A 25597-nucleotide genomic window follows, 5' to 3' on the forward strand; every position below is an offset into this window, starting at 1 on the left:
AGCCACTCAAAAATCCTAGAGACTGAAATGAAAAAGTTTTCTTCTTCAGTTCCTGTCGACAGCAACATCTCACCAGCCCAGTAACGACGCCGCTGGTCCTGGAATTCCTGATGTCTCTAGTTGACGCGAGATCTGCCTCACCGGTCCGTCAAGTGTTACCTGTCGGCTATTTGCTCCTTTTTCCAGTTCGAGGGCAAGCCTCTTTTTTCAAAGACCCTCTAGTTAAAAGATTCCTAAAAGGATGTAATAAGTGCTCATCCTCAAGTGTCCGTGCCGGCTCCGGCTTGGGAGCCCCGACATGTGTTGGGGGCCTACAATCTAAACCATTGCGAGCCCTTAGCCACCGCAGACATTAGACTCTTGACCGGGAAGAACGGTTTTTCTGGTGGCTATTACTCTGCCCCCTGCCGTGCGGGTGAACTTTGTGCCTGCGCCGGGACCATTGCCTTCCTGCGATTCCCCTGGACAAGGTGGTTCTCAGAACGGACATTACTTTCTTGCCAAGGTTGTTTTCTCAACCTTCCACATGTGTCAGGACATTGTTTTAACCTACCTTGGCTCCAAACCCGACTACCGACATCCGAGAGGACCCTCAATACCCTAGACGTTCATAGGGCCCTGGGCTTTTTATTTAGATAGAACCAAGGACGACAGCCGTGTCCGACAGACTGTTGCCAGTGCTATTGGGAACCAAAAAGGGACTCCCATGTCGGCCCAGAGACTCTCGCAAGTGGGTATCCAACACCATTGCTCGTCTATGAACTCTTGGGGCAAACCCTTACCTACCCAGGATGCGCTCCCATACCACAAGGGCAGTAGCGGCCGTCTTCTGCCTTTCTGTCGCGTGTCCCCTTGGATGACATCTGTAAAGCTGCTGTATGGTCACAACCTTTTAACCTTTATTAAGCACTATAGGTTGGACACAAGAGCCAAAAGGGATGCTATACCTTTGGAAAACTGTTCTGCTGTCGGGAACTGACTTTGACTATGCATAACCTGCTGGACTCAGAAATTGGACAGCACGAGACTCGGGGCTTGCCTCTTGAGGTGGGATGCTTTTCCAAAGAGTTATAAACAAACCAGACACAGTTGGTGCTCAGTTGTCTTTATTGGTACCATTTATGTTTGGTGTTCTTTCAGGTGTCTGAACACTCCCGCCTCCACTGACCTTAGCTCGCCATCTCAACCCATTTGTATGATTCGCAGAGAAGACCACGAAGAAGAAGGACAGGTTGCTTACCTGTAACGGTATTTTCTTCGAGTGGTCATCTGCGAATTCATACAAATCCCGCCCATCCTCCCCTCAGTGTCCTGCGCATATTGGCTCATTCTTGGCGCCTTCGCGGCGGAAAATTGCGGAACTGGGGTAAAAGAGCGGGAACGGAGGTTGAAGGGTCGGTTACCCGCCCAAAAAGTTCAACATGTTGCAAAGTGTACTTGCCTAGTGATTCAGAAGTTTTCCGAAGGCACTGCGCAGGCGCAGTACAACCCATTTGTATGATTCGCAGATGACCACGAACTCGAAGAATACCGTTACATACAGGTAAGCATCCTGTCCTTATCAGATCCATGTAAGGATGCAGCTTCTTATTTCTGCTAATTTAATAATTGTGAAAGCATTTCAGAATAAAAATAAGGTAGAATATCTTGATTTGTTGAGCAGGTGCCAACTGCACTCCCAACTGACCAACTCCTGAGCTTTTGGTATGAGCAAAATGTCTTTATGTATCTAATACTGAGGGTCTTCCTGCTGGCGTTGCGGCTGGCATGGTGCTGGAACTCTTCTTCCTCTTCTCTAGCCATTGAGGCAGAGTGGCTCCAAATCATGTTTCACATGTACCTCTCTCAGTTGCGTGTAGAGCTGAGAGTAGGAAAAACATGGTAGCTGTACTCAACAGATGGATCCTGGTCTCAGGCCATTTTGCTGTGTACCAAATGCTCTGAGCTTGGGCTGGAGTAAGCAAGGTTTGTGCCCTCTTGTGGAAAGACACATGGCAGTGACACACAACAGAGCAGCTGCAGAACATTAAGCACACAGCAAACCAGGGTTTGTCTGTTACAAATACAGCTTGAGCCAACACTTTATAGGGGCCTTTAAATCACGGTATCAGAGTTTGAGTCTTTCCTACTCTCAGTTCCTCAGGTGACTAAGAGAAGAGCATGTGAGACAAGCCTATGTAAATCCTATAATGTGAGAGAGATCTTATATAGAGATCTTGAAACTCACAGGAACCTAACACTATTGCGAGAGTTCCTCTTGTGAGATGGTGAGGGAGCTTTATATAGCAGTTGACACAAGCAGAAGGAAAGTGGGAATGAATGTGTTGCGTGTAATAGTTTGCAATTCATTCATAAGACGTGAGAATTTTGGTTTATGATGTGTATGAACATACTGGTGCGTTATAGACGGGCCTAAGCGGCGCCGTCGTCGGGCGTGAATACGCGCGAGGGGCGGCACTTCCGGATGCGCCTTGCCCCTCGCGCGTATTCCGTACGTCAAGATGGCGGCACCCTATACAGTTGGGCGCGGCCATCTTGACGTAACGGACGCTGTGCGTCCGGACGTCCAAACCCGGAAGAGACGTCGCGAGTGCGCGCTTTGGCACTTGCGACGGCTCTTCCGGGTTGCCGGAAGGAGCGCAATTTTTGCGCTCCTTTTTTACAGCGCGGGGAAGTCGCGCGGTTTGGCTGCAGCGGCTTCCCCGCGCTGCAACCGGCAGCGGCCCAAGACCGCCCCTTTTGGGCGGTCTGTAACGGGCCACTGTTACAGTAGTGGTGCAGTAAAAGTGAAACATACATAGCATCAATATTATTAAGATGTATCTAAATAAAAATGTCGGGGGTTGTGATAATCTCACCATTACTTTGGTCACCGAGGACAACACAGCTGTATGAGTTGGTTTATTTCCAGGAAACTAAAGGGCTAATCCTTCGATTTAGGGAACAGTGGGGTGTAAGCTTTTGAGAGAATCACAAGAGACAGCTCTTGCCCAATGGGATCTCCTGATCAAGAGAAAGTACAATTTTTGTGGGCAGATGTTTGTAAAGTATATCTTCCAAGGCATGAGAAATTGCTCAGGAGAACTAATGGAGAGGTAGCAAGGAATTTTCATTACCCAATGTTATATCTGGGTAAACACAGTTGAGGCTCCTCCCAAGATGCCCAATCTTCCCCCACATTTCTCAGGGGGCAAATTCAATGTGAATAGAATAGGGATCGTATGTAGATTTTATAGGGTCCTTTAAATCATGGCATCAGAGTTTGAGCCTTTTCTTATCTTCCATCTGAGGCTACTTCTTATCACACAGTGACTAAGATCTAATCATGAAACAAGCCAAGTACATTGCTTTGTTAGGCAATTGTGCACTAGAGCAAAAATTGAGATTTTTTTTATACTGTGCCTACTTGATCTTTAAGTTTAAAGCAGTAATAAAATATGTTGCTTTATTTTTACCTCAGTTCTTAATAGAAGCATTATGAATGAAATAATAAATCATGAGTTATCATTTCATAAATCTACTGTGCTCTACCCAAAAAAGGGAAAGATGCAAAGTTAGGCGTGTTACAGATGGGTGCAAGAGGCGCCGTCATCGCACCGTGATTACGTGCGAGGGGCGGCACTTCCGGACGCGCCTTGCCCCTTGCGCGTAATCAATATGTCAAAATGGCAGCGCCCTATACAGATGGGCGCAGCCATCTTGATGTAGCGGACGCTCTGCATCCGCACGTCCCAACCCGGAAGAGACGTCACGAGTGCGCGCTTTGGCACTTGCGACGTCTCTTCCGGGTTGCCGGAAGGAGCGCGATTTCCACGCTCCTTTTTTGCAGCGCGGAGGAGTTGCACGGTTTGGCTGCTGCGGCTCCTCCGTGCTGCAACTGGCAGCGGCCCAAGACCGCCCCTTTTGGGCGGTCTGTAACGGGCCTTAGTCGTTTAAATAAATGAGATGTAACTTCTTGTTTTCATATGATCCCAGTTCTGGCTAACTTTACATTTAAAAACACGTAGAAATAACATGAAATATTAAAGTTAAGCAAAAAATGATTCCATATGAAATTAAAATATAGTTTTATTCTATGTATTACTGTGTTGGTTTGTATGGAATATAGTCTGCCCTTGACATTTGCAGGGGCTAGGGGCGCAAGACCCTCATGAAAGTGAGGGGGAAAACATGAATATGGGGGGAAGCCCAGGACAGAAGAAGAGGGCTGGGCACAAACTTCCAAACTGCTCCAGTGTTGGGCTCGGCTTTCCCTCCTTCCTGTCCTGGGCTTCTCCCCCTCCTGCCAGGAGTGCACACACACAGACTGTGCGGGGGGCGGGGCGGGGCGGGGAGAGCATGATCAAACTTGGAATAATCAGATCGCAAATGTTTAACCCACAAATATGGAGGGCCAACTATGTAGTGTAATAAAACAGTTTGGCAGATAGTATATGCCATATTGATGCTGTTCAACAAAACTGCTTATGCCTTGAATGCTAAAATCCTTGTAACAATTACCATAGATTGGTATGCAACAGTTAGATAAGAATCAAGACCATTTCCAGCAGAAGGGAAGCTGCAGCAGAGAGAACGGAGATTCTATTGCTGGCTTGTCTGTACATATATGGGCCTTGAGCGTATTTTAGAATTTGTATCTGAGAGTCTCTAGATTTTAAAATGTACTTGTTCTATTTATATGGAAGCCTTTCATGGATATCCTGTTGGAGGGAACTGTTCACACCCAAGATATGGTTAGTATCAGCAAAGCTATAACACCTTGTGCTTTCAGAAAATTCACTCTTTCAATGAGCCTAGAATGTGTAAATCTTGCTGCAGGCTGCATGGTCATGCACATTGTCTATATGACAAGTCTTTCCCTGCTTCAGTTATATACTAGGATGAGAATGCACATTGATGAAGGGTCAAGTGTGGTAAATGGTAAAGGCTTCACTGATCTTTATTGGTAATAGTCTAAAGAAAGTTGTTCCAGGAATTTGTTCTTCTGTAGACATGTGGTGAAAGTCTGTATGTGAAAAACATTGGATGGTATCCATTTAAATCTCCCAGACAACAGGTTGGAACTGCCTCGGGCAATAAACGGGGGAAAGAGATAATTCCTCTTCCAGCAAAACACACACACACACACATATGTGCTAAAAAATCTGCTCTTAAGGATTGGAGGATTCCGTGGAACTGATGGGAGGGCATGGAGCACTGCAGTGAGGAAAGGAGCATGAGCAACATCAGTTATACGTGTGCTGAGAAAGCATTGGATTTCACTTGTCCTTAGTGTGCACAATGAAGTCCCAAATTGAAAAGGATTTCCCTGCAAAGAATTCCAATCACTGAGATAAAAGCTATTTGCGCCCTTGCACAACTTTCATTACTTATACTGGGAAAATAATGTAAAAATCATCAATGATATATTTTAACAAAATTATGAGACTTGCCCATAATTAATAATGAAGTGCAACATCTCAGAGGGGCTTTGTTAATATTAACCATTTTGAGGGAGAAAAATGTAATTTTGTTGTTGTTAATTGCCCTCAAGTCAACCTCGACTGTTATGGCAACCCTGTGAATGAGACATATCCAAGACCCCCTGTCTTCCACAAGCTAAAGTCTTGTAGATTTATGCCTGTGGCCTCCCTAATTGAGTCAAACTATCTAGCATGTGGGCTTTCTCTCTTTCTACTGCCCCCTATCTTTCCTAGCATTAATATCTTTTCTAATCAGTTGTGCCTTCTCATGATGTGGCCAAAGTATGACAGCTTCAATTTAATAATAATAATAATAATTTTTATTTATAGACCGCTATTCTGCAACGATCATAGCGGTGTACAGTAAAATTGAAATACAATACAAAAAAATTGCAAGGCCTCTCTCCCCCTCAAGATGGTGGTTGGAGGAGGGCTCTTTGTCTTCCAGGCCAGGCCTCTCTCCCCCTCAAGATGGTTTGATCATTTTGGCTTCTAGGGATATTTCGGACTTGATCCATTTGTTTAACTTTTTGGCTGTTCATGGTATTCTCAGCACTCTTTTGCATACCACATCTCAAATGGGTTGATTTTATCCTCTTTCTTCACTGTCTGGCTCTCACAATAGTACATAATAATAGGGAATACCATGGCTTGGATGATTCTAACTTTAGTATTCAATTGTATATCTTCGCTCTTTAGGATCTTAGCTAGTTCTTTCATGGCTACCCTTCCCGTTTTTAGTAGTCTTCTTATTGCTTGACTGCAGTCTCTGTTCTGAAAAATGTTTTTTCCAAGGTACAAGAACTTTTATAACAATTTCGATTTCCTCATTTTCTATGTAGGCCCTCCATGATCATTATTTGTGTTTTCTTTATGTTCATCAGCATGCCTTTGCACTTTCTTCCTTGACATTCCTTATTAATTGTTCCAAGACTGTGATGCTTTCTGCTAGTAATATGGTGTCATCTGCATATCTTAGATTGCTGATGTTCTTTCCTCCTGTCTCCACTTCTTCTTCTAGGGGGTTGTCTGCATGGGCCAAATAGGTGACGCAGGCTGAAACCCTCTAGTGGTATTGGGCTTGATCCTGCCACTACTGACACAGATCCAGAGGATCCGGTCTGACCCCAAGGTAAAGAGCCTTTACTGTGGGGTAAAATAGCCTTGGTTTTGCACAGAGTAAACACTCATCCATCCCAGCTCAGACCCAGGGACTAACCTAGGTGAGCACTGGTGACAGAGGAGCACCAGCGCAGACCATGGTATCATGGCCCATCTGCTCAGGCCCTAATTCTAAACCTGCTCATGGTATGATATTTTCTGCATACAAGTTAACAAATAGGGTGATAAAATGTGGCCTTGCCTGACCCCCATTGCTAATTGGGAACCATTCTGTTTCTCAATATTCTGTTCTAACAGTTCAAAATGTATATTGCTGGGATCTATACAGTTAGACATTACGAAACCATGGAAAGATTTTTCATTTTGACACTAGTTAAATTACACATAGGCAGTTGATCTTGCATAGAAACTGACTTGTTGAATCCAAATGACTAGAGTAGAATTTAAAAAAAAATATGCCAAGGGAACCTGTAGCATCGAACTTTCCTAGACTTGAGCCTGCATCTGAGAAAGTACACTGATTTTCTAGAGTTAGACAGCTATGTTTTTGAATTCCTTCCATTTCATCAATAACTGCTAAATATCGTTCTGTGGTACACCATCAGATCAAAAAACACTTTGGGTCTCATCTCTTTCAGACAAATATGCTATTAAAGGAAATCTGTGTTGTAATTTTTGTTTAGAAATGAATTTAAAAATCATTTTTGTGCTGGTTGACTGTGTTGTCTTTGTTTAGTTTTGTGTTTTTCCTTTTTGTTCATATTGATTTGTTATTATTTATTGTCATACTGTATTAATATATATTTTGGGAAACAATTTTTGTCCAAAGGACTTTTCAGAAAAAAAACATCTCCAAGACCACCTATCCTCTACCTCTCTGCCCAGGACCTGCAGGATCAGGCCCATGGTCTCCCTCCCTGTCTTGCCATCTGTCTTGCCATCTGACTTGCAGTCTTCCTGTCTTTCTGTTGCCTTTCACTTTTCTTGGTATCATTGCCTTTTCTTTTTTTTATAATAGTCTTTATTAAATTTTAGTAATAGCATAAAAAACATACAACAACAGCACAACATAATATACATCATTACATATGACAGTTACAAACATACAAAGCAGATAAACCCCATCCAACCCACAATCTCCAAACATACCCACACAAATAGACAACAAATGACTTCCCTCGGAGGGACAGAAGCGCTCTTTTCCTCCGCAAAGTTCCTTAATTAAAAAAAAACCCCTAAAAGAAGAAAATATCAATTTCTTATGAAATAATACAGCAATACAAATAAACATTAATTTTAAACTCGGTGGTACTTTCCAGAGTTGCATTCATTCATTTATAACAGGGGTAGGCAACCTGCGGCCTGCGGGCCGGATGCAGCCCAGCAAGGCCTTGGGACCGGCCCCAGCCCGGTCCTGCCGCCGATTGCTGCCGGGGCCTTTGGCGTCTTGCGCAAGGAGCATGGTGGGGCAATTGTCTAAAGAAGCCTCAGAAACATGCATTTATCTTAACATTTTTTAAAAAATCAGCAATTTTTTTCGCGTGTCCTCCATTTTTTATTTAAAAAGTGCCCTCCATTTGAAAATGTTGTCCTACATTTGTCCTGGTTTATTTATTTATTTAATTTTTTTAAAAAAATTATTTAATTATTTATTTTTTGGCTTCGGCCCCCCAGTTGTCTGAGGGACAGCAACCCGGCCCCCGGCTCAAAAGGGTTGCCTACCCCTGATTTATAACTTATGTACTTGTTTTTAGTTTAACAGTTCCACAATTAATGACAACAATCAGCATTGCTTAACTATATATCAAAAAAAGAAGAAGAAAAAAAAGAAAAACGTCAAACGATAATTATTTATTTACCAAATAAAATTGTGGGTCTTGTTTTCAGACTCTAAAAAGATTACCAAAGGCTGCCAATTCATTTTCCTCTTATCCCAACTCAGGTTCAGAACAAAGCATGTAAGTTTATCCAATTCCATAAAGTCTAAAAGTTTAAGCAGCCAAGCATTCCAAGTAGGATGGACATCTCCTTTCCAACAAGAGGCAAAGACCAATCTAGCCGCCGAAATCATGTAAAATAATAATTTTCCACGTTTGTTTTCCAGCTTATCATCTGTAATCATATTCAATAGAAAGATTTTTGGATCAAATTTAAATTCGTAATTTATGATTTGTTGCATTTTGACATGAATCTGAACCCAATATTTCTTTGCATGTACACATTCCCACCACATATGTATAAACGATCCCAGACCTTTTTTGCATTTCCAACAAGTGGGACTTCGATTCTTATATATCTTAGACATTTTTAGAGAGGTAAGATGCCACCGATTCTGCATTTTATAAAAAATTTCCCTGATCGCAATACATGCTGTATATTTTAGCCTATAAGACCAAGTTTTCTCCCATTGCAATAGGGGCAGTGATTCATGTAGGTCTTGTGCCGAACGGATCATAGATGGCTAAACAACTTCTTCATGCATTTCAATGGTTAACAGATAATTATAAAATTTGGAGATTTTCCTCTTATTTTTACCAAAGATAATTTTATCGAATTGGGATACAGTGGTTTCTATACTACCCATCTTGATATCTAATGAGTCTTCCCTTCTCGTGAAATCTGTGCTCTGAGAATTCTGGGCTTCTCATTCAGCCAAGGGTTTCCTTTTTGTCCTTTTTTCCTTGCCATCCCTTATTCCTGGAATCACTTCACTCTAAAATTGTGGACTGTTCTTTCCCTCGCTGTTTTTAAATCCAAATTGTAAACTTTTTTGTTTTCTAAAACTTTTGGAATTTTGGATGAATGCTTTATATCTTTAGTATATAGTCCTCCTTCCATTTTTGCGGGCTATCCATTCTGACCCCCCCCCCAAATGGAAAACTGCACTTATTCAAGCCCTATTGGCTTGAATGGAGGCGCACCCCATTTTAACCCCCTCTGTTTGCCTCTGACAGATAGTCAAGGGATGTGGGTCCCAAGTCCGAGAGAATGAAGGGAGGATTGTGTTTGATTATCTGTACTGACTGTTCTGTTTTATTCTGCATTTTGTATGCTCGCGTGTGTGTGTGTGCTCATTGCATTTTAGTATTGTATTTTAGTATTTTATATTGTTGGAATAGTTATAAATATTTTATTCTGTAACTGTTTGTATAAAGTGCCATGTACATGAATGGTTCATTCTCTCTACACACACACACACACACACACACACTAGTAATGGAGTGTCCAAACTACGTCAACCTCAATTTAGTCATCCTATCTTCTAGGGAGAGTTCAGGCTTCTTCTGCACTAGGACCCACTTGCTTATCTTTTTGGCCATGGTATCCTCAGCACGTAGTCACATAAATTGTTATTCCTTGGATTGGTTTTTCTTTGCTTGCTTGCTTGCTGGTTGCTAGAATAGTTGCCATAGAATATCCATAGGGCAGGACTCTCTGTCACATAATTTGCTTTCTGACAATAAAGTTGACAGTTTTGTGACAGTGCCTTTGTTGAGTTTGTGTAAGAAAAATCACATGAATTTGATCATTGCTTATTAGGAGTGTACCAAAAAGGTGAAATGACTATTGTGTATGGATACTTTTCTACTTCAAAATTTGTAGACCTTCATGTGAATAATTGCTAATATTACATGCTTACAAGCTGGCTCAGAAACAATAAAACAAAATTATCTAAAACATAGTAATAAAATTAAAGCAGTTAAAATGCCACAGTTTTTATAATCATACATTAAATTACTGTATATAAAACCAGTAAAAATATAAAAGTGTACACAATCATACAAAACTTAAAACTTAAAAAAAATTGTTTATAGGTAGTACATATAATTAGTATTCTGAAACATCTTAATGCCTTTTGTTTTGCAGGATGGATTAGATGCCCTGGTATATGATTTGGATTTTCCTGCTTTAAGGAAGAATAAAAACATAGACACCTTTTTAAACAAATGTAAGTATGTCCTTATATATACATGTATGCTGGTCATTGGATTTCTGATGTTGCTGATAATGATCTTGTGTTTAGTATGTTACTTTCCTTCTAAAATACATATTTCTATTTTTTTGTTAAGGTTCTTAGAGTACGCTGGTAATTTTGTGTGTGGCAATTTGGTATTTGAAGCAGTTTGTACCTAAAGTAAAGAAAGCACTCTCACTAGCCTCAAACAGATGGGCCAGAAGTGCTGGCTTCAAGTTTATACACCACATGCCCCAAACGTGGCTGGACACTCCTCCACCTGCCCAAACCTGGAAGAGTCAGACTAAAAAGGAGCAGGAATAACCTGCCCCTTCTGCCAACTGGGTTTAAGGCTGTGATGGTGGCCCGGATCGGGGCCAGGTGTGTGCTGTTGCCGTGGGCCTGGTGCAGTTGGCCTGGCCATGGCCACGCACTGCACTTTCTGGCCCATCTGCATGACCCCACTATTACTGTCACTGTCTTTCAGCCTAACTTAAATCATAGGGTTGCGAGGATAACATGAGAGAAGCTAACTAGGTTGCCCTCAGCTTCTTAGATAAAGGATAAGATAACAGTATTAAAATTGTGAAGGAGGAGGCATATAATGGAAATTTATGCTGTGCACATGATGGAGGGCAGTATCTCAGTACAATCCCTGGGACTGGGCTATATGGCTTACTGCTCCCTCTTTGGATCTTATTCCCACAGAGAGAGGAGACTTTTAAGTAGTGCTGGACAACTGCAGTTGAGAACAGGATCACATTTCTCCCCATACACCCTGTTAGTGGGCTACAGTGTCTTCTGATTTTCCACAGATCTGATGGAGAAATGACCTGAAGTCACTTCCAATTTGTATTTATGTTTTTTCAGAGCTGTTGAACTGGGTTTGGGGTGTTGGGTTGTGAATAATGTTTACTAATCCCAAAGTTCTGGAGGCTTCTAGAAGGGGCAGTTGATGCTTTGAGGGCAATTTTACATCTACAGGCTTTTGAGTAGTCATAGGTTTGGGAGAATTTGTTTAAATGGCTGGAGGGCCTTATATAAGCTGTGTGTTCTTCATCTGTGGTTTTGTGAGGGGGTGCACACGCCTGTTCTGCTTTTTCCTTATCTACACAAAAACCTCACTAGTTATGTGAGTCCTCGGACAACGCTGGCTCTTCAGCTTAGTAATGGAGATGAGCACCGCCCCCTACAGTCATTTACAACTAGACATTCATGTCAAGGGACTACCTTTACCTTTTAAAATTATTTATTCATTTATTTATTTACTGTATTTATACCCCGCTCTTCAGCCCTAAAGGCTCTCAGAGCGGCTTACAAATAATTATTCAGATGGTTCCCTGCCCTCAGGCTTACAATCCAAAAAAATATGACACAAACGTAGAAGGGAATGATGGTGGGGAAGGGGATCAAGTCCAGCAATTCTACTCTCCCTCTGAGGGCCTGGACCACGGCAGGTGGACTGGAGGGAGGGCCCTTCTTCTTGCTCTGACTAGGCCTGATGGAGTTGGGCCTGCCTTTTCATTCCCTGATGGTTTTGAAGAAGAGATTGTAGGTTCCAGCACTCCGTCTTGTATACAGCAATACATGTTGAACTAGCAACCAGGTAGTGAAAAACAGAAAATCTGTTGCTGCTTCTTCATGATACATGTTTTCATCTGTTGCCTTTTCCCGTTGGCCTCACCTCCTCCTCTATGAACAAACAGTAGAAATAATGCACTTGCCCAGCTTCAAATGAAGGAAGCAGGGTAGGTGTTCAGTAACCCAGAGAACTAAGATAACTGTCTATGAAGCTCTGAATGGTTTTCTTCCTGCCACTAATCTATATTCACTTACCATATATACTCGATTATAAGTCGACTTCATGTATAAGTTGAGGGTGAGTTTTGGGGCCAAAATTAAGGATTTTGCTATGACCCGTGGATACGTTGAGGGTAAAACCTAGGGGCATATAGCAAAGGATGTAAACGATGAAGCAAAGCAAAACAATGTCAAAGAACTTCCAAAATTCCAGCAGACATAACTCTTTGTGCATAATCTTAAGGCTGGATGGATGAGAGAGTAATGGGGGTTGGTGCTTCCAGGATAGATACTCATGCTTTTCACGAGGGGGTGGTTCCTTCTTTTAAATAAGAATTAAGATACAGTACTTACATTGACCCTTGATAAGTCAACTCAGTTTTTTAGGGTCAATTTTTTGACCTAATTTCTAGACTTATACATGAATATATACAGTACATTAGTTAAATTCCCTGGCTTCATCTTTGCTAAACTTTTAGCTGCCATGCAGTGTCACTACCCTGTGTGAAATTACACCAAAAATTTGCAGCAGCTGGGAGCATTGTTTCTGTGATATCCCCCACTAATGAACCTTTTTTTTTCCACGTTTCAAGAATGCAAATGTTATTCCTCTGAGCTTTTCATTATAGGAAGGGCTATTTCAGTAGTTGCATTTTGCAAGCAGAGAAATGAAATGTTAAGCTTTTTTTGTATAATCTCATGCCAGTGTTGACCCATGTAGATTAAAATAACATGTTACCAAATTTGGAGTTGAAGTATCTGACAACCAGGAATTTAAATTATTGTAGTTTATTGGCTGATCGTTTTATTTTAAAAATGCAGGCCTTTTTGCTTATATTTTCATAGTAAAGTGGTTTGAAAATATGTAAAAGAGCAAAAAGGCTGCCCTACTTGGAATCTCATTTTATTTATGTAATGTTTAACCCTATGTATGCTGTAGTTGCTTAAATTAGTCCTTAGGCTTTTGTACTGTGTCGTAACTGAGTATATTGTGGTGAGTGCAAATTGTTCTAATGACTCATTTCAAATATTTAAGCATCAATTAAAGCAAAATTAAACTTCATTCTTGACTTGTTCCTCCAGTGAAAATCTTGTATTGTGTGTTTGACATTTGTATGTTGCTATGGAAATGAAAGTAACCATTCAGATTGCTGAAGATAGTTGCAGCTCAGGGAAAAAAAGATCTTGGAAAGAAGCTATGGTCTTTAAACAGTTTGTGTATTTAACAAGCAACAAATGTTGCAAGAAATTTTCAACAAATGGAACACAAATAGAATGAACAACTTTATTCACTATGTTTTTATATGTTTTATTCTAAGCTATTTCATATGTAACTATCATGCCTTGTATTATAGTTTTTTCTTTTTATATTTTCCTCAAAGATAAAGACACAATAAACAAAATAAGAGATCTCCGTATGAAAGCTGAAGATTATGAAGTTGTGAAAGTGATTGGAAGAGGGGCATTTGGGGAAGTCCAGTTGGTAGGTTACTATTTTGCATATTAATAAGATTACACTTTATTTTAAACATGGACTTTTAAAACAGAAGTTGTTATAATGAAAAAGGAGCATACTTTTATGCACCAGACCTTGTGATGCTTTCCTTTCTGCCTATATGGAATGTGGAAACTTATGAAAATGGTGTACATAATGGGGCTGACAGAAGCATACTTCCTTACCCCTTATCCCCGCAGCAGTCTCTTAAATTCCATTACAGAGGGTTTGAGGGACTATCCAGATGAAATAGGTTGTGGCATGGTGGAGCTAAAGGAAATTGTGTTCTTGGAAATAGTGTAGAATCAAACCAGAGTTTCCAGGCATCTCTGTAGCACCTTCAGGGGACTGTTGCTAGCTGCCATAGGAAGGACTGCAGGGAAGTCCACTTTCACTAACTCCATTAAGCATATGTAATTGCTGTGTATTTTCCAGTGTGAGGTTCATAAAGCTTTCTGTTCAGGTCTGTTGTCTTGCTTGGTGCAAAACGTGTTTGGGACCTGTACCTACATGATATGATAGACTGAACTCTTAATTCTTATTTATATTGATTTTTTTCATTCTCTTGTGCGTTTTTTTTTTTAAGGTAAGGCACAAGTCATCACGAAAGGTCTATGCCATGAAGCTTCTGAGCAAATTTGAGATGATAAAAAGATCAGATTCTGCATTCTTCTGGGAAGAAAGAGATATCATGGCATTTGCAAATAGCCCTTGGGTAGTTCAGGTATAATGATAAAATTATTTGAATTTGCATCTAGTAAGCTGTTGAAAATTGTTCTTAAGAGTATATCAAGTAGTTTGGTTTAGTAAGAGTATAGCAAATTTATAAATAAATACTAAGTTAATTATAAAAATGAAAAGCTGCAAATAATTTTAAAATTTCAGTATCCAGCAAGCAGTATATTAAAATTCTGTAAATAGCAGAATCAAAAATTGTAGGAAAATTTGTCCTAGGATCAAGAAATGATATAGGAGAGTGACTAATTTTGCGATGCCAACAGTTTGTTCATTGCAAACACATTTTCAGGCAGACATCATCCGATGGTCAATATAGAAATCAAATAGATAGCATAATTGGAAGCAGAAGATGGATAAGTTCTTTTCTCTGTGCAAATATCAATATCTAAAAAAATTCATTAAATAAATATGTTGAAGTTTGCATGCTTTTAAAGCACAAAAAGACATAAAACCAGTTTTAACTTTAACCAGAAGACATTAAGTGATAATTATGCTCAGTACCAGTGTTTTGATAATTGCTGAGTATTTTTTTTCTGAAGGCAATAGTATTGTCTCTATATTGTTTTTAAATGCTAGCCACTCCTTTTATAATGGTATTTATGATGATAAGTGCTACTGTGAGTGCAGCATTTGTGAGTGAATAGCCTGCTTGAGCCAACTGCATTTCATCTTAATATGCAGTTGCCTTGAGCCTTTTTCATGACAGACAGTTCTTTTACCCAAGCTAGAGTTTAAAAATGGAAATGTCTAAATAATCACTGTGTCATCTTTTATCCAATCTGAAAAGCAATACTTATCAGCTTTGGAACAAGTCATAAACTCGAACTCTCTTCAGACTCTAGTTTAAGAGCCTAGCTTGTTCTAAAGGTTGTAATAACAACATCCTAGTTTGAATTAAATGGAAAACTATGATTAGTTAGAAACTTCTCAGTTTATTTACAGCTTATTACCAAGTGGGTTATAAATATTGGTTGCTGGCAAGCAGAGTCCTGATTGCCTAAATTAGGAGAATAAGTGATTGGCTCTGGTTGTTTTGTTGAAGTCCTTATGTGATTGTGGCATGTTTGCAGAGCCTGCACTCCATTAATTTTTTGCTAAATGTATTTTTTGATAAATAAAGTGTATAAAATAAATGATAAACTGATATCTTTCATTTGTGTTGATGTGCCTTTGAAAAAGTTGTAAGAAAGTGCTTCTGAAAGTCCAGTAATCATCTTGTTACTGTTTAAATATTAACAAATAATAATATTACTGTATTTATTCTTCTATAAGTCATCCTCATGTATAATTTGAGAGCTGGTTTTGGGGCCAAAATTATGGATTTTTATGATAAATCAAGATTACAAAGGGTCTAAAGCAGTGTTCCCCAAATTTTTTCCAGCTACCACTCCCATTCCTCTTTGGCGACAACCCTAGTGCGCCCCAATACATATTTCTTGATATTAGGCCTACCTTTCTGCTGAAAATTCAAAACAACCAATCTAAGTCACGGCACCCAGTCACCTTGGGAGTAGCAGCTGAGCCGTGACTGAGAAGACTCTCGCCTGAGCCAGCCTTGCAGCAAAGGCCAGCCTGGGCAAAAAGCTTCTCAGTTGCTGCTCTCTTTGCACCCTATCACCAGCAACCAAGGACCTTCTCATCCATTCTGCCCTTCCAGAAAAATCTAGTATGTGTGAGAGGTCCTCCCAGTCACTTCTCAGCCAGCTGCTCGGTTGCTGTTCCCAAGGTGTAAAAGTATAAAAGGAGAAGTTTCGTAATGGTGAGGTAGGTGCTACTTGGTCTGGAGACTGGTGTGGATGGAGAAAGAGAGAGATTTTAACTACAGGAGCCACTCCAAGGTGAAGGTATCTTTCCAACAGTTGACCCCGAATATTCCTCCTCCTCCTTCCCCAGAGACATGTGTTCTCCACATAGCTTCAAGTGTGTGTCCCCCCCCAGCCCCAATACACCAACATTGTTTCTTCTGCTACCTCTTCTCTCATCCTGTCTGATGAAAGAAAACAGGAACAGCAGTGTAACCCAAACTTACCAGCCAAGTCTCAGCAAAGCTCACAAAGCTTAAGCAGGGTCCCAAATTTGAAACATCTTTTTTTGCTGCCACTTCTTCCCCACCACCACATGCTCTAACTCCTTGTTCCTGTCAATCAGTCTGTCCCAAAATGGTTCTGTTGAGCCACAAAAACAGTACCCTGTGCCCAAGCCTCATAGGTTTCCCTACTACCACTGCCACTACTAGCAAAAGATGTGGCTAAGAGAGTGAGCTCACACAGGCAGGTGAAGAGTGGGAGACACCACCACACAAAGAGATCAGTGTGTCTCTGTGTTAGTTTTAAGGGACCCTGAAAAGAAGTTTCATGCTACTCTTACCCCAACATAGTCCTAAAGTCTGATGGTGCCCCTTGTCTTTGTTGTGCACCATTACTTTGACTGAAGGCCCCCCCTGCCACCCTCTTTTCCCTCACTGGCCCCCTGCTGTACCCTTGCCCCTCCCCCTAGATGTTTCCACTGCCCCCTAGGGGTGTGTACTGCCCACTTTGGGAATCACTGGTGTAAAGGATGAAGCAAAGGAAAACGCCGCCAAAGAACTTACAGAATTCCAGCAGGCGTAACAGGGTTCACACTAAAGGATGGATGGATGACAGAGTGGGGGGGGGGGAGTCAGTTTTGCAGGACAGATTACACCCTTACTTTTCACCAGGGATGCTTCCTTTTTTATATACTGTATAAGCATTAAAGCATAGCACTTACTTTGGCTGTGGATAATCAACTCTAGTTTTTTTGCATCAGTATTTTGACTAAAATTTCTAGACTTATATACATGAGTACATGATAACTTATCCTTAATAAAAAGAAAACAATAATACAGTTAATGAAACTTTCAGTGATTTTAGTCTGTTTCCTCTTGTAGTTATTTTATGCATTCCAAGATGATCGTTATCTTTATATGGTGATGGAATACATGCCTGGTGGGGACCTGGTGAATTTAATGAGCAACTATGATGTTCCTGAGAAATGGGCAAGATTTTATACTGCAGAAGTTGTTCTTGCATTAGATGCAATTCATTCCATGGGCTTTATTCACAGGTATATTTTATATTTTTCTTAATAAATAAAGATCTAATCTTTTTCTTCTAGTTATTCCCAACCTGCTTAAAATTTGTATTTTGAAACAAAGAAAATAGGGGGTGAAAAACTGAAATAGAAACTAGTGTTATTGTGAGAACTATCCCTAGACTTTGAAATAAATTTTAGGGCAGAGTTAGTTGTAATTAGTTCTTCCCCTTGTAACAAAGGTAGAATTAACTTACATTATGATTTTTGTATATTGAAGACAGCCTCGTGGCATTTGTATTGTAACTGTAAATATTACTTCTGTATTTATGAAGTCATTAATTTGTTTAAAACATTTTTTGGTAGAATCCAGAATACAGATTCTGTTTATTTTTCTGATAAGAATATAGTTGTAGAACTGCATCAAAGCAGATTTTAGATCCCTGCTTAAACAGCAGCCCATACCGTTTTACACCAAGTCAATTTTCCACCATTATATGTAAGGTGGTAATAAATATCCACCAGCTCAGTACTATTGAGCCAGAGAGAGCAGTAGAAAAAATCTAGTTTGTGTACGCTTTAGTTCAATGTTAATGAGATACAGTGAGGTATAATGCTGATAGAAATGTTTAGAAAACAGTGAGCCAGCCCTGCAAATGCTTGCTTCTCCTCAAAAGCTTTTGCCTATCCTGGAATAAATACCTACCCTTTCTTGCCCTTAATTGTTATTGTGCCATACATTGATGCTCACATTAAGAGCAAACTATGCTGCTAGTGAAATACTAAAAAACAAAACAAAACAAAAAAACAACCATTGGTAATAGATGATTGTGAAAGACATCTGCCTGAGATCCTGGAAAACTAATGCCAGTTGTAGATGGGCAGATCCTCTGAACTGATCATGTAAGAGAAATGGTTTGTCTGCTTAAATCACAGATGAATAGTTGATTTCAGTGAGGGGAAGGAATATGAATACAGATGTGGTTCAGAGGTTGGCTATCAATTTAGTAATTTGTTACTTAATAACTATATGTCTGAAGTTATAATGGTTAATAATGATGTTATTTTATAAATAAAACTCTGTTTGTTTCAGAGATGTAAAGCCTGATAATATGCTACTAGATAAATCTGGCCACTTAAAACTAGCAGATTTTGGTACCTGTATGAAGATGAATAAGGTTGGTATGCTTCTTAAAAAATCATGTTTTTACAAAGAAATGCTTTTTGAATGCCAGTGTTTATTTAATTTACTAAGCCCTTAAATGGAGTTCAGCTTTCGTTTTGACACAAACATTGAGGCAGATTTATGAATGTATTTTGTTTTAAAATGTTTTTCATAATACTAGGAGAGTTCCACAGAGTGGTTTTTTTTTAAAATTAAAAAAAAACACCCTTTCTCTCTTTATAGGAAGGTATGGTACGATGTGATACAGCTGTTGGAACACCTGATTATATATCTCCAGAAGTATTAAAATCTCAAGGTGGTGATGGTTACTATGGACGAGAATGTGACTGGTGGTCAGTTGGTGTCTTTTTGTATGAAATGCTTGTGGGTGAGCATCAGAATAATCACAGTTCTACACATGGCATTTCCTTTTGATTAAAATTATTGCTTTGTTTTTGTAAAGGATTTTGTTGCTATATGATGGTAATTAAAAGCAATCATAGACTTTTGCAATTTAGGTTGCAAACATTCCTCAGGATTTCTGAATGCTTATTTTTGAGAGAGGATGCTTGGCCAGAGGGAAAATGGTAGCTGTGAATTCCTCCTTTGAAGATAGTTTTGCAACTAGCAGCCTAATTAATTTGTCACTCTTCAGTAAAGTAACTAATAGCAGCTCAGATCCAGATTTTCTAGGATGATACTGATTAGACCCTCTCCAATCTGATGTCAAACTGAGTTTTGGACCTGAAGCAGCTTTGGTAGCCTTGGGGGATGATATCTTCTAGTAACTAGACACGGGGAGCATATCCTGATTTTTCTGGACCTTCTATTAGATTTTTATTCTCAGTTATGGGAGAATGGTGGAATATAAATTAGGTAAGCAAGCCAATTAAATTCCTTCAGTTATGGTACCTTTTGGCTATCTCATGCAGATGGTACTTGGGGACCTCGTATTACGAGTAGGACCCAAAAGGTGGTGTTGGAGGATGCTGCTTAACCTTTTCATTTTGGAGATTCCTCAGGGCTTTGCCATCGCACCCAGGGTTGTTTGACTTCTTCAGCATCCTCTCCTTGAGACTGTACGGAGATTTAATTGTTAACAGCATGCAGATGATGTGCAGAGTTTTCTCTCCTTTATCTTCCAATTCCAAGATAGAACTGCTTCTGTTCAGTAGCATTGCTGATCAGAGTTTGGGAATACTACCTGTGCTAGGTGGAATGGAACTCCTTATTAAGTACAATATCTTGTAGTTAAGGACTGCTTCTGGATGATGCTTTGCTCTTGGAGGCCTAGGCAGTGGCTGTGATTTGACATGCATTTGCTCAGCTTCAGCTTGTGCTCTAGGCAAGCACATTTTTGGATTGCACAATCTAATCATTTTTGTTCATGCCCTAGTCACACCCAAACTGGATTACTGAAATGCACTATACATGAATGTATTCTTCAAGAGTTCTTATAAACTCTTAGCAAGTGTGCTACCTCAGATTTTGGTCTTCAGTTCCCAGAGCAGATCACACCAGTTCAAAGTGATAACAGTTACTTGTAAAATTGTCATTGGCTTGGAAGCACATTATCAGTAGAGCCACCTTTTGTTACATGAACTTGTGTACCCAATGCATTCAGCATCTTGGGTATCACTGTTTTGCCATGTTTGGAGGTGGACTTAGTGGGGCCTTTATAGTGGTTTTTCTCAGATGCCTTAAACTGAGTCAGGCTGCTGTTCCATCAGACCAGTATGGATTCCATTTGGCAGTGGCTTTGCAGTGTTTCCCATCCCTGTTTGCAGATGTTGTGAGCCAAATCTGGGGCTTTTTGAACACAAGATAAGTTGTACCTTCTCTCTTATGCAGGCAGCAAATTCTTTTTTCTTTCAGTTTTTCTTACTTTAAAGCTGTTTTAACCTTGTGCTATGGAGATTTTTATATGAACCAAATTTTATGCCTTTCTTATGCTGGTGTTTTAATTATTGCATTTGGTGCATTGTGTTTAATATTTTTGACATTTTTGTTGAGTTGAGTCCAGACCTCCCTTCCACCAGCAAGAACATCCCCTGAGTCTTCTCACAGTGGATGTTTTTGCAGTTATGAAGAAAGTAGCAGAAAATGAGGAAGTGACTTTTGATAACTTCCCTATCCTGCTGCAGCCTGTTGCTTACCAAGGCTCTGCTCTAAGGTGATGGGGAATCCTTTGGGATAGTGTGGGATGTGGTGCTGGTGGGGATGGGAAATTAATTCTCACCCTCTTCTGCCAATGGGATCCTACATCTTGTAGACTGCCTACAAGTCATGTCTACAAGATGTGGGATCCCACTAGTAGAAGAAGGTGAGAATTAATTTCCCATCCTACTTGCCTATCTATAGAAGGAATCTTCCAGTTTGCTAAAGCGATTTTTTTTTTGACAAATCTTTATGCTAGATCAGTGATGGCAAACCTTTTTAGATTCGCATGCCAGGGGACGGGGCTTCTGCCCCCTGGTATGGGGCTGTGTGCTGGGGCGGGGCTTCTGGCCCAGGGGTGTAGCTTCCACCCTCTGTGGGCGGAGCTTCCACCCTCTGGGCGGGGCTCTTCCCCTGCCTTTTTCCCAGCCCCCAGCTGTCTCTCAGAGACAGCTGGAGGTCAGCAAAGGCCCGTGAGGGGGAGGAGCCATGTGCAGGGCCCCAGTCCTCCTCTTCCCGGACCTTTCTTCGCCCCAAAGGGCTCTCTAAAGGGGAAGAATAGGAATGGCAGGGCCCCTGCCTCCCTCCCCATGGACCTTTCCCTGCCCTCTAGATGCCCCGTTTGGGGCACTTGGAGGGCAGGGAAAGGTAAGTGGGGGAGGAAGGAGGGAAATGGGGAGGGCCCCTGCCTCCCTCCCCACGGAGCTTTCCCTGCTTCCAGCTGTCTGGCAGGCAAAGCTCCCTGAGGAGGAGGCACTGGCGTGCGCTGGTTGCTCCTCCTCTCCCCGCCCTTTTCCCGGCCTCTAGCTCTCTTGAAGAGGCAGCTGGGGGCTGAGAAAAAGCTGTGAGGAGTAGCCAGAGGCACGCTCCTCTGGCTCCTTCTCCGGTGCGCCCTTTTCTGGCTTCCAGAGGAGGAACGGGCACGTGCGTGCCTCTTCCGCCTTCTCCTTCACCCCGTGCCCGAGGAAATGGCCCAAAGTGCCACTTCCGGCACGCGTGCAGTGGGTTCGCCATCACTGTGCTAGATACTTTTTATTGTTTGTATTTAATTTAAGAGCTAAAATTATCTTCCCCGTCACTTCCCCAGACCCATGGCAACCCTGCTGACGAGACATTTCCAAGACCCCCTGTCCCTTCTTTAACTTTTTCAATTTCCTCATTGTCTAGATTGAATGTGTGTATTTCTTCTGTGGTCATTATTTTTGTTTTCTTTATGTTCAGCGTCAGACCTGCCTTTGCAATTTCATCTTTGACCTTCCTTATTAACTGTTTCAATTCCTGAATGTCTTCTGCTAATATTATGGTGTCATCTGCATATCTTAGATTGTTATTGTTTCTCCCTCCTATCTTCACTCCTCCTTTTTATGATTCTAATTCTGAATCAGTGAGAACTACGTAAATTAGGCTGTATCTACACTGCAGAAGTAATCCAGTTTGACTCCACTTTAAGTGTCATGGCTCAGTGCTATGGAATTCTGGTAACTAGTTTTGGGAGACATGGTGCCACAACAAACTACAATTCCTATGATTCCATATAATTGAGCCACATATTATTTCTGCAGTGCAGATGCAGCCTTAACCAGGTTCCCATTGATTCAGTGGGTCTACTCTAGTTGGGACCAGCAGTTGGATTTAGGCCAGTTTGAAGTTGAAGGCTTTCATGGCCAGCATCCATTGTTTTTCGTGGATTTTTTTGGGCTATGTCTGTTCTGGAAGAATTTATTCCTGATTTTTTTGCCTGCATCTGTGGCTGGCATCTTCAGAGAATGGTGGCATCGAGGTGTGTGGGGTGTATATATACTGTATGACCCCTGGTTGAGAGGAAGAGATTTACATGTTAATCTGTGTGTTGGTCTGTTAGTGAATGACAAGGCCTCGGGGTGGGAGGATATACGAGGAGGATTTGTGTCTATTTAATGGATCACTAATTAAATAGATACAAATCCTCCTCAAATACCCTCCCACTTTGGGGCCTGGCCATTCACCAACAGACCAACACATAGATTAACATGTAAATCTCTTCCTCTCAATGAAGGGTCTCACAGGATCTATACCCCACACACTTCCATGCCATCATTTTCTGAAGATGCCAGCCACAGATGCAGGTGAAATGTCAGGAATAAATTATTCTAGAACATAGCTGTATAGCCCGAAAAACCCACAAAAACTATTAGGCCAATTTCTTTAAAATAAAATGAAAAATATACGATGCTAAAAGCAATAACAAAACTTGTTTCTCTTGGATCAGTGTTGAGGAATTCTAGTTGCCAGTCTCTTTTGTTCACTTAGCCTCTTCCCTTGTGTGCTAGTTTGCTTTTAGTGTCTCTGAATGCATGTTTTCCTTTTTGAATTGTAACAGGTAAAAAGGTTTCCACATTATTCCTGCCAGAAGAACATTAATTGCTCTTAGATTCTTAGAATACCTGTGATAAAAGGTTCCTTTCCAGTATGGTTTTGATATGCAAATGATAATAGGAGTGTCCTGATCACTTACAGTTAAAGCATGAAAAGCATTCTTCCTCACTTCCTGGGATGTTTAGTCTAGTTCTGATACAAGATATAGTCCTTTTATAGTGCTTTTTACATTCTCCTTAAAATTCCTCCCTGGCCTTTTTATTAATCAACTGTGTGTCTCTTGTGTGATGAGAGCCAGTGTGGTATAGTGGTTTGAGCATTAGATTATAACTCTGGAGACCAGAGTTCAAATCCTGGCTTGGCCATGTAAACCCACTGGGTGACCCTGGGCAAGTCACACACTCATGCTCAGAGGATGGCAATGGCAAACCCATTTTGAAGAAACTTGCCAAGAAAACCCCATGATAGGTTTGCCTCAGGATCATAATGAGTCAGAAATTCATTGAAAGCACACAACAGTGGTATGACATCTCTTTCTTATTTTAATTTTAGGAGATACTCCTTTTTATGCAGATTCATTGGTTGGAACATATAGTAAAATTATGAACCATAAGAATTCTCTTAGCTTCCCTGACGATAATGATATTTCTAAAGATGCAAAAAATCTTATTTGTGGATTCTTAACTGACAGGTAAAATATTTTAATTTTGTTTTGTTGTGCTAAAGCCAATGGCTATATTGTGGCAACTGTTGGCTTCCATATAAATGGGGCAGCGAATCTGCAGTAGAAATATCCATGGTGCTGAACCTACTTTGTAAATAATGCCCAGCATCTTGGATAGCTATTTCAAAGTTTAAATCAACATCTAGAGTGGATTCACTGTCCCCTTGATATGGCAGCCACTGCCTACTATGTGTATGATAATTTGCGTAATAGAAAATGGGAACATGGTATAAAAAGAACTTGCAAAGTAACTGAAAACATTGATAACATTCAGGGGCAGCTGTGCTGGCTATGTAGCAAAGTACAGTAACATATAAAATTCACAAAACAGTAATACCTATTTTGACAACCAAAATGCACAAAAAGGTGTTAAAAATCATACAGGAGGGAAAAAATATTGGCAGAACTATAATACAGTCTTTTGAATACCATAAATAGAAGGTTGATATGTTCATCTTTTAAAAATGGTGAAGTTACCCCATCTTTAAAAAAATTCTGGAAAGGGTGGTGTTATTGAAACTTGGTTCCAAACATGCCTCTTCTGCTCACAGAATGGCTGTTTCTGACTTAGGAAAGGGTGTCACACAGGAAAAGTTAATTGGAATTGAGAACCATTCTTATGGTTGTGCAAGATCATTCACTATTTTTTCCTCTCTGTTCCATACCTTGGAAAAATTTATCGTTTGAATTCCTTGTGTAAGCTGGATTTTACTTTCTGATACCTAGAGCTAATTGGTGTTCCCCAATTTTTAAATTTTTTAAAATGGCGTATTTCCCAATTTAATGATGGTTTGCACTAAAAATTCTCTTTCTTGCTATTTTTCCAACTCATGATTAGTCTTTCCTATTTTCCATTCTTTTTTTAAAGAAAGCAATTGAATTGCTATTGAACACATTTATTGCCTGGATTTGCATTTTATGTATAATTTGGTTTCCAGAGTTCTCATATCTTTTTCAAAAATAATTCTTATCTACAGGGAGGTTAGATTAGGCCGAAATGGCATGGAAGAAATCAAGCGACACCCATTTTTCAAAAACGACCAGTGGTCTTGGGAAAATCTTAGAGACAGTAAGTATCTCTTTGTAGAGGCAGCACTGTGTAATCTTTTTCCTGTTTTGAATGTTAAATATTTACTTCCAAAGTGTTTTGTGCATCTGTCAAACTTTTTTTTTTCTGTATGTCACAAGGAAATGGTTATCTTCACAGTGAAAACCAGAAAAATAAAAATAGTGCTGCATAGTGCACTGACTAAGATTCAAAGATCCTGTTCAATACTTTCTCTCATTCATTATGAGCAGTGGTGGCCAACTGCAAGGGGGAAAGGGCCCAATTCCCCAGGCCCCTTCATGACCCCCACATCCCCACAGCAAGCCCAAATACCTCTGTTTTCCTCCCTAGTCCCTCTCAAAATGGTGACTGAAAATAAGGTTCTATGGCCTCAAAAATAGCTTTGGGAGCCACCCTTTGCTTGATAGTTAACTGTGGAAAGATGGAATCAGAGTACATGGATCCTGAGAGAGCTGCACTATTTGCCTATTTGAATCTCGGCCCAGTGCCAGGTGCAGTTTCATC

General features: G+C 40.5%; 1 protein-coding gene across 2 annotated transcripts in view; it reads left to right on the forward strand.

Moving 5' to 3' along the window:
- LOC121917280 (rho-associated protein kinase 1) overlaps window positions 1–25597 on the forward strand; it is a 105635-nt gene that overhangs the window by 27378 nt on the left and 52660 nt on the right. For both annotated transcript variants that reach the window (XM_042443080.1, XM_042443081.1), the window contains exons 2-9: window positions 10452–10533; window positions 13722–13822; window positions 14421–14558; window positions 17481–17656; window positions 18717–18801; window positions 19032–19176; window positions 23853–23991; window positions 25002–25093. In XM_042443080.1, coding sequence (XP_042299014.1) covers window positions 10452–10533; window positions 13722–13822; window positions 14421–14558; window positions 17481–17656; window positions 18717–18801; window positions 19032–19176; window positions 23853–23991; window positions 25002–25093 — 958 coding nt within the window. The remainder of the gene's footprint in view (window positions 1–10451; window positions 10534–13721; window positions 13823–14420; window positions 14559–17480; window positions 17657–18716; window positions 18802–19031; window positions 19177–23852; window positions 23992–25001; window positions 25094–25597) is intronic.

This window comes from Sceloporus undulatus, unplaced genomic scaffold (assembly GCF_019175285.1).
Source record: "Sceloporus undulatus isolate JIND9_A2432 ecotype Alabama unplaced genomic scaffold, SceUnd_v1.1 scaffold_14, whole genome shotgun sequence".
Classification (NCBI taxonomy): domain Eukaryota; kingdom Metazoa; phylum Chordata; class Lepidosauria; order Squamata; family Phrynosomatidae; genus Sceloporus; species Sceloporus undulatus.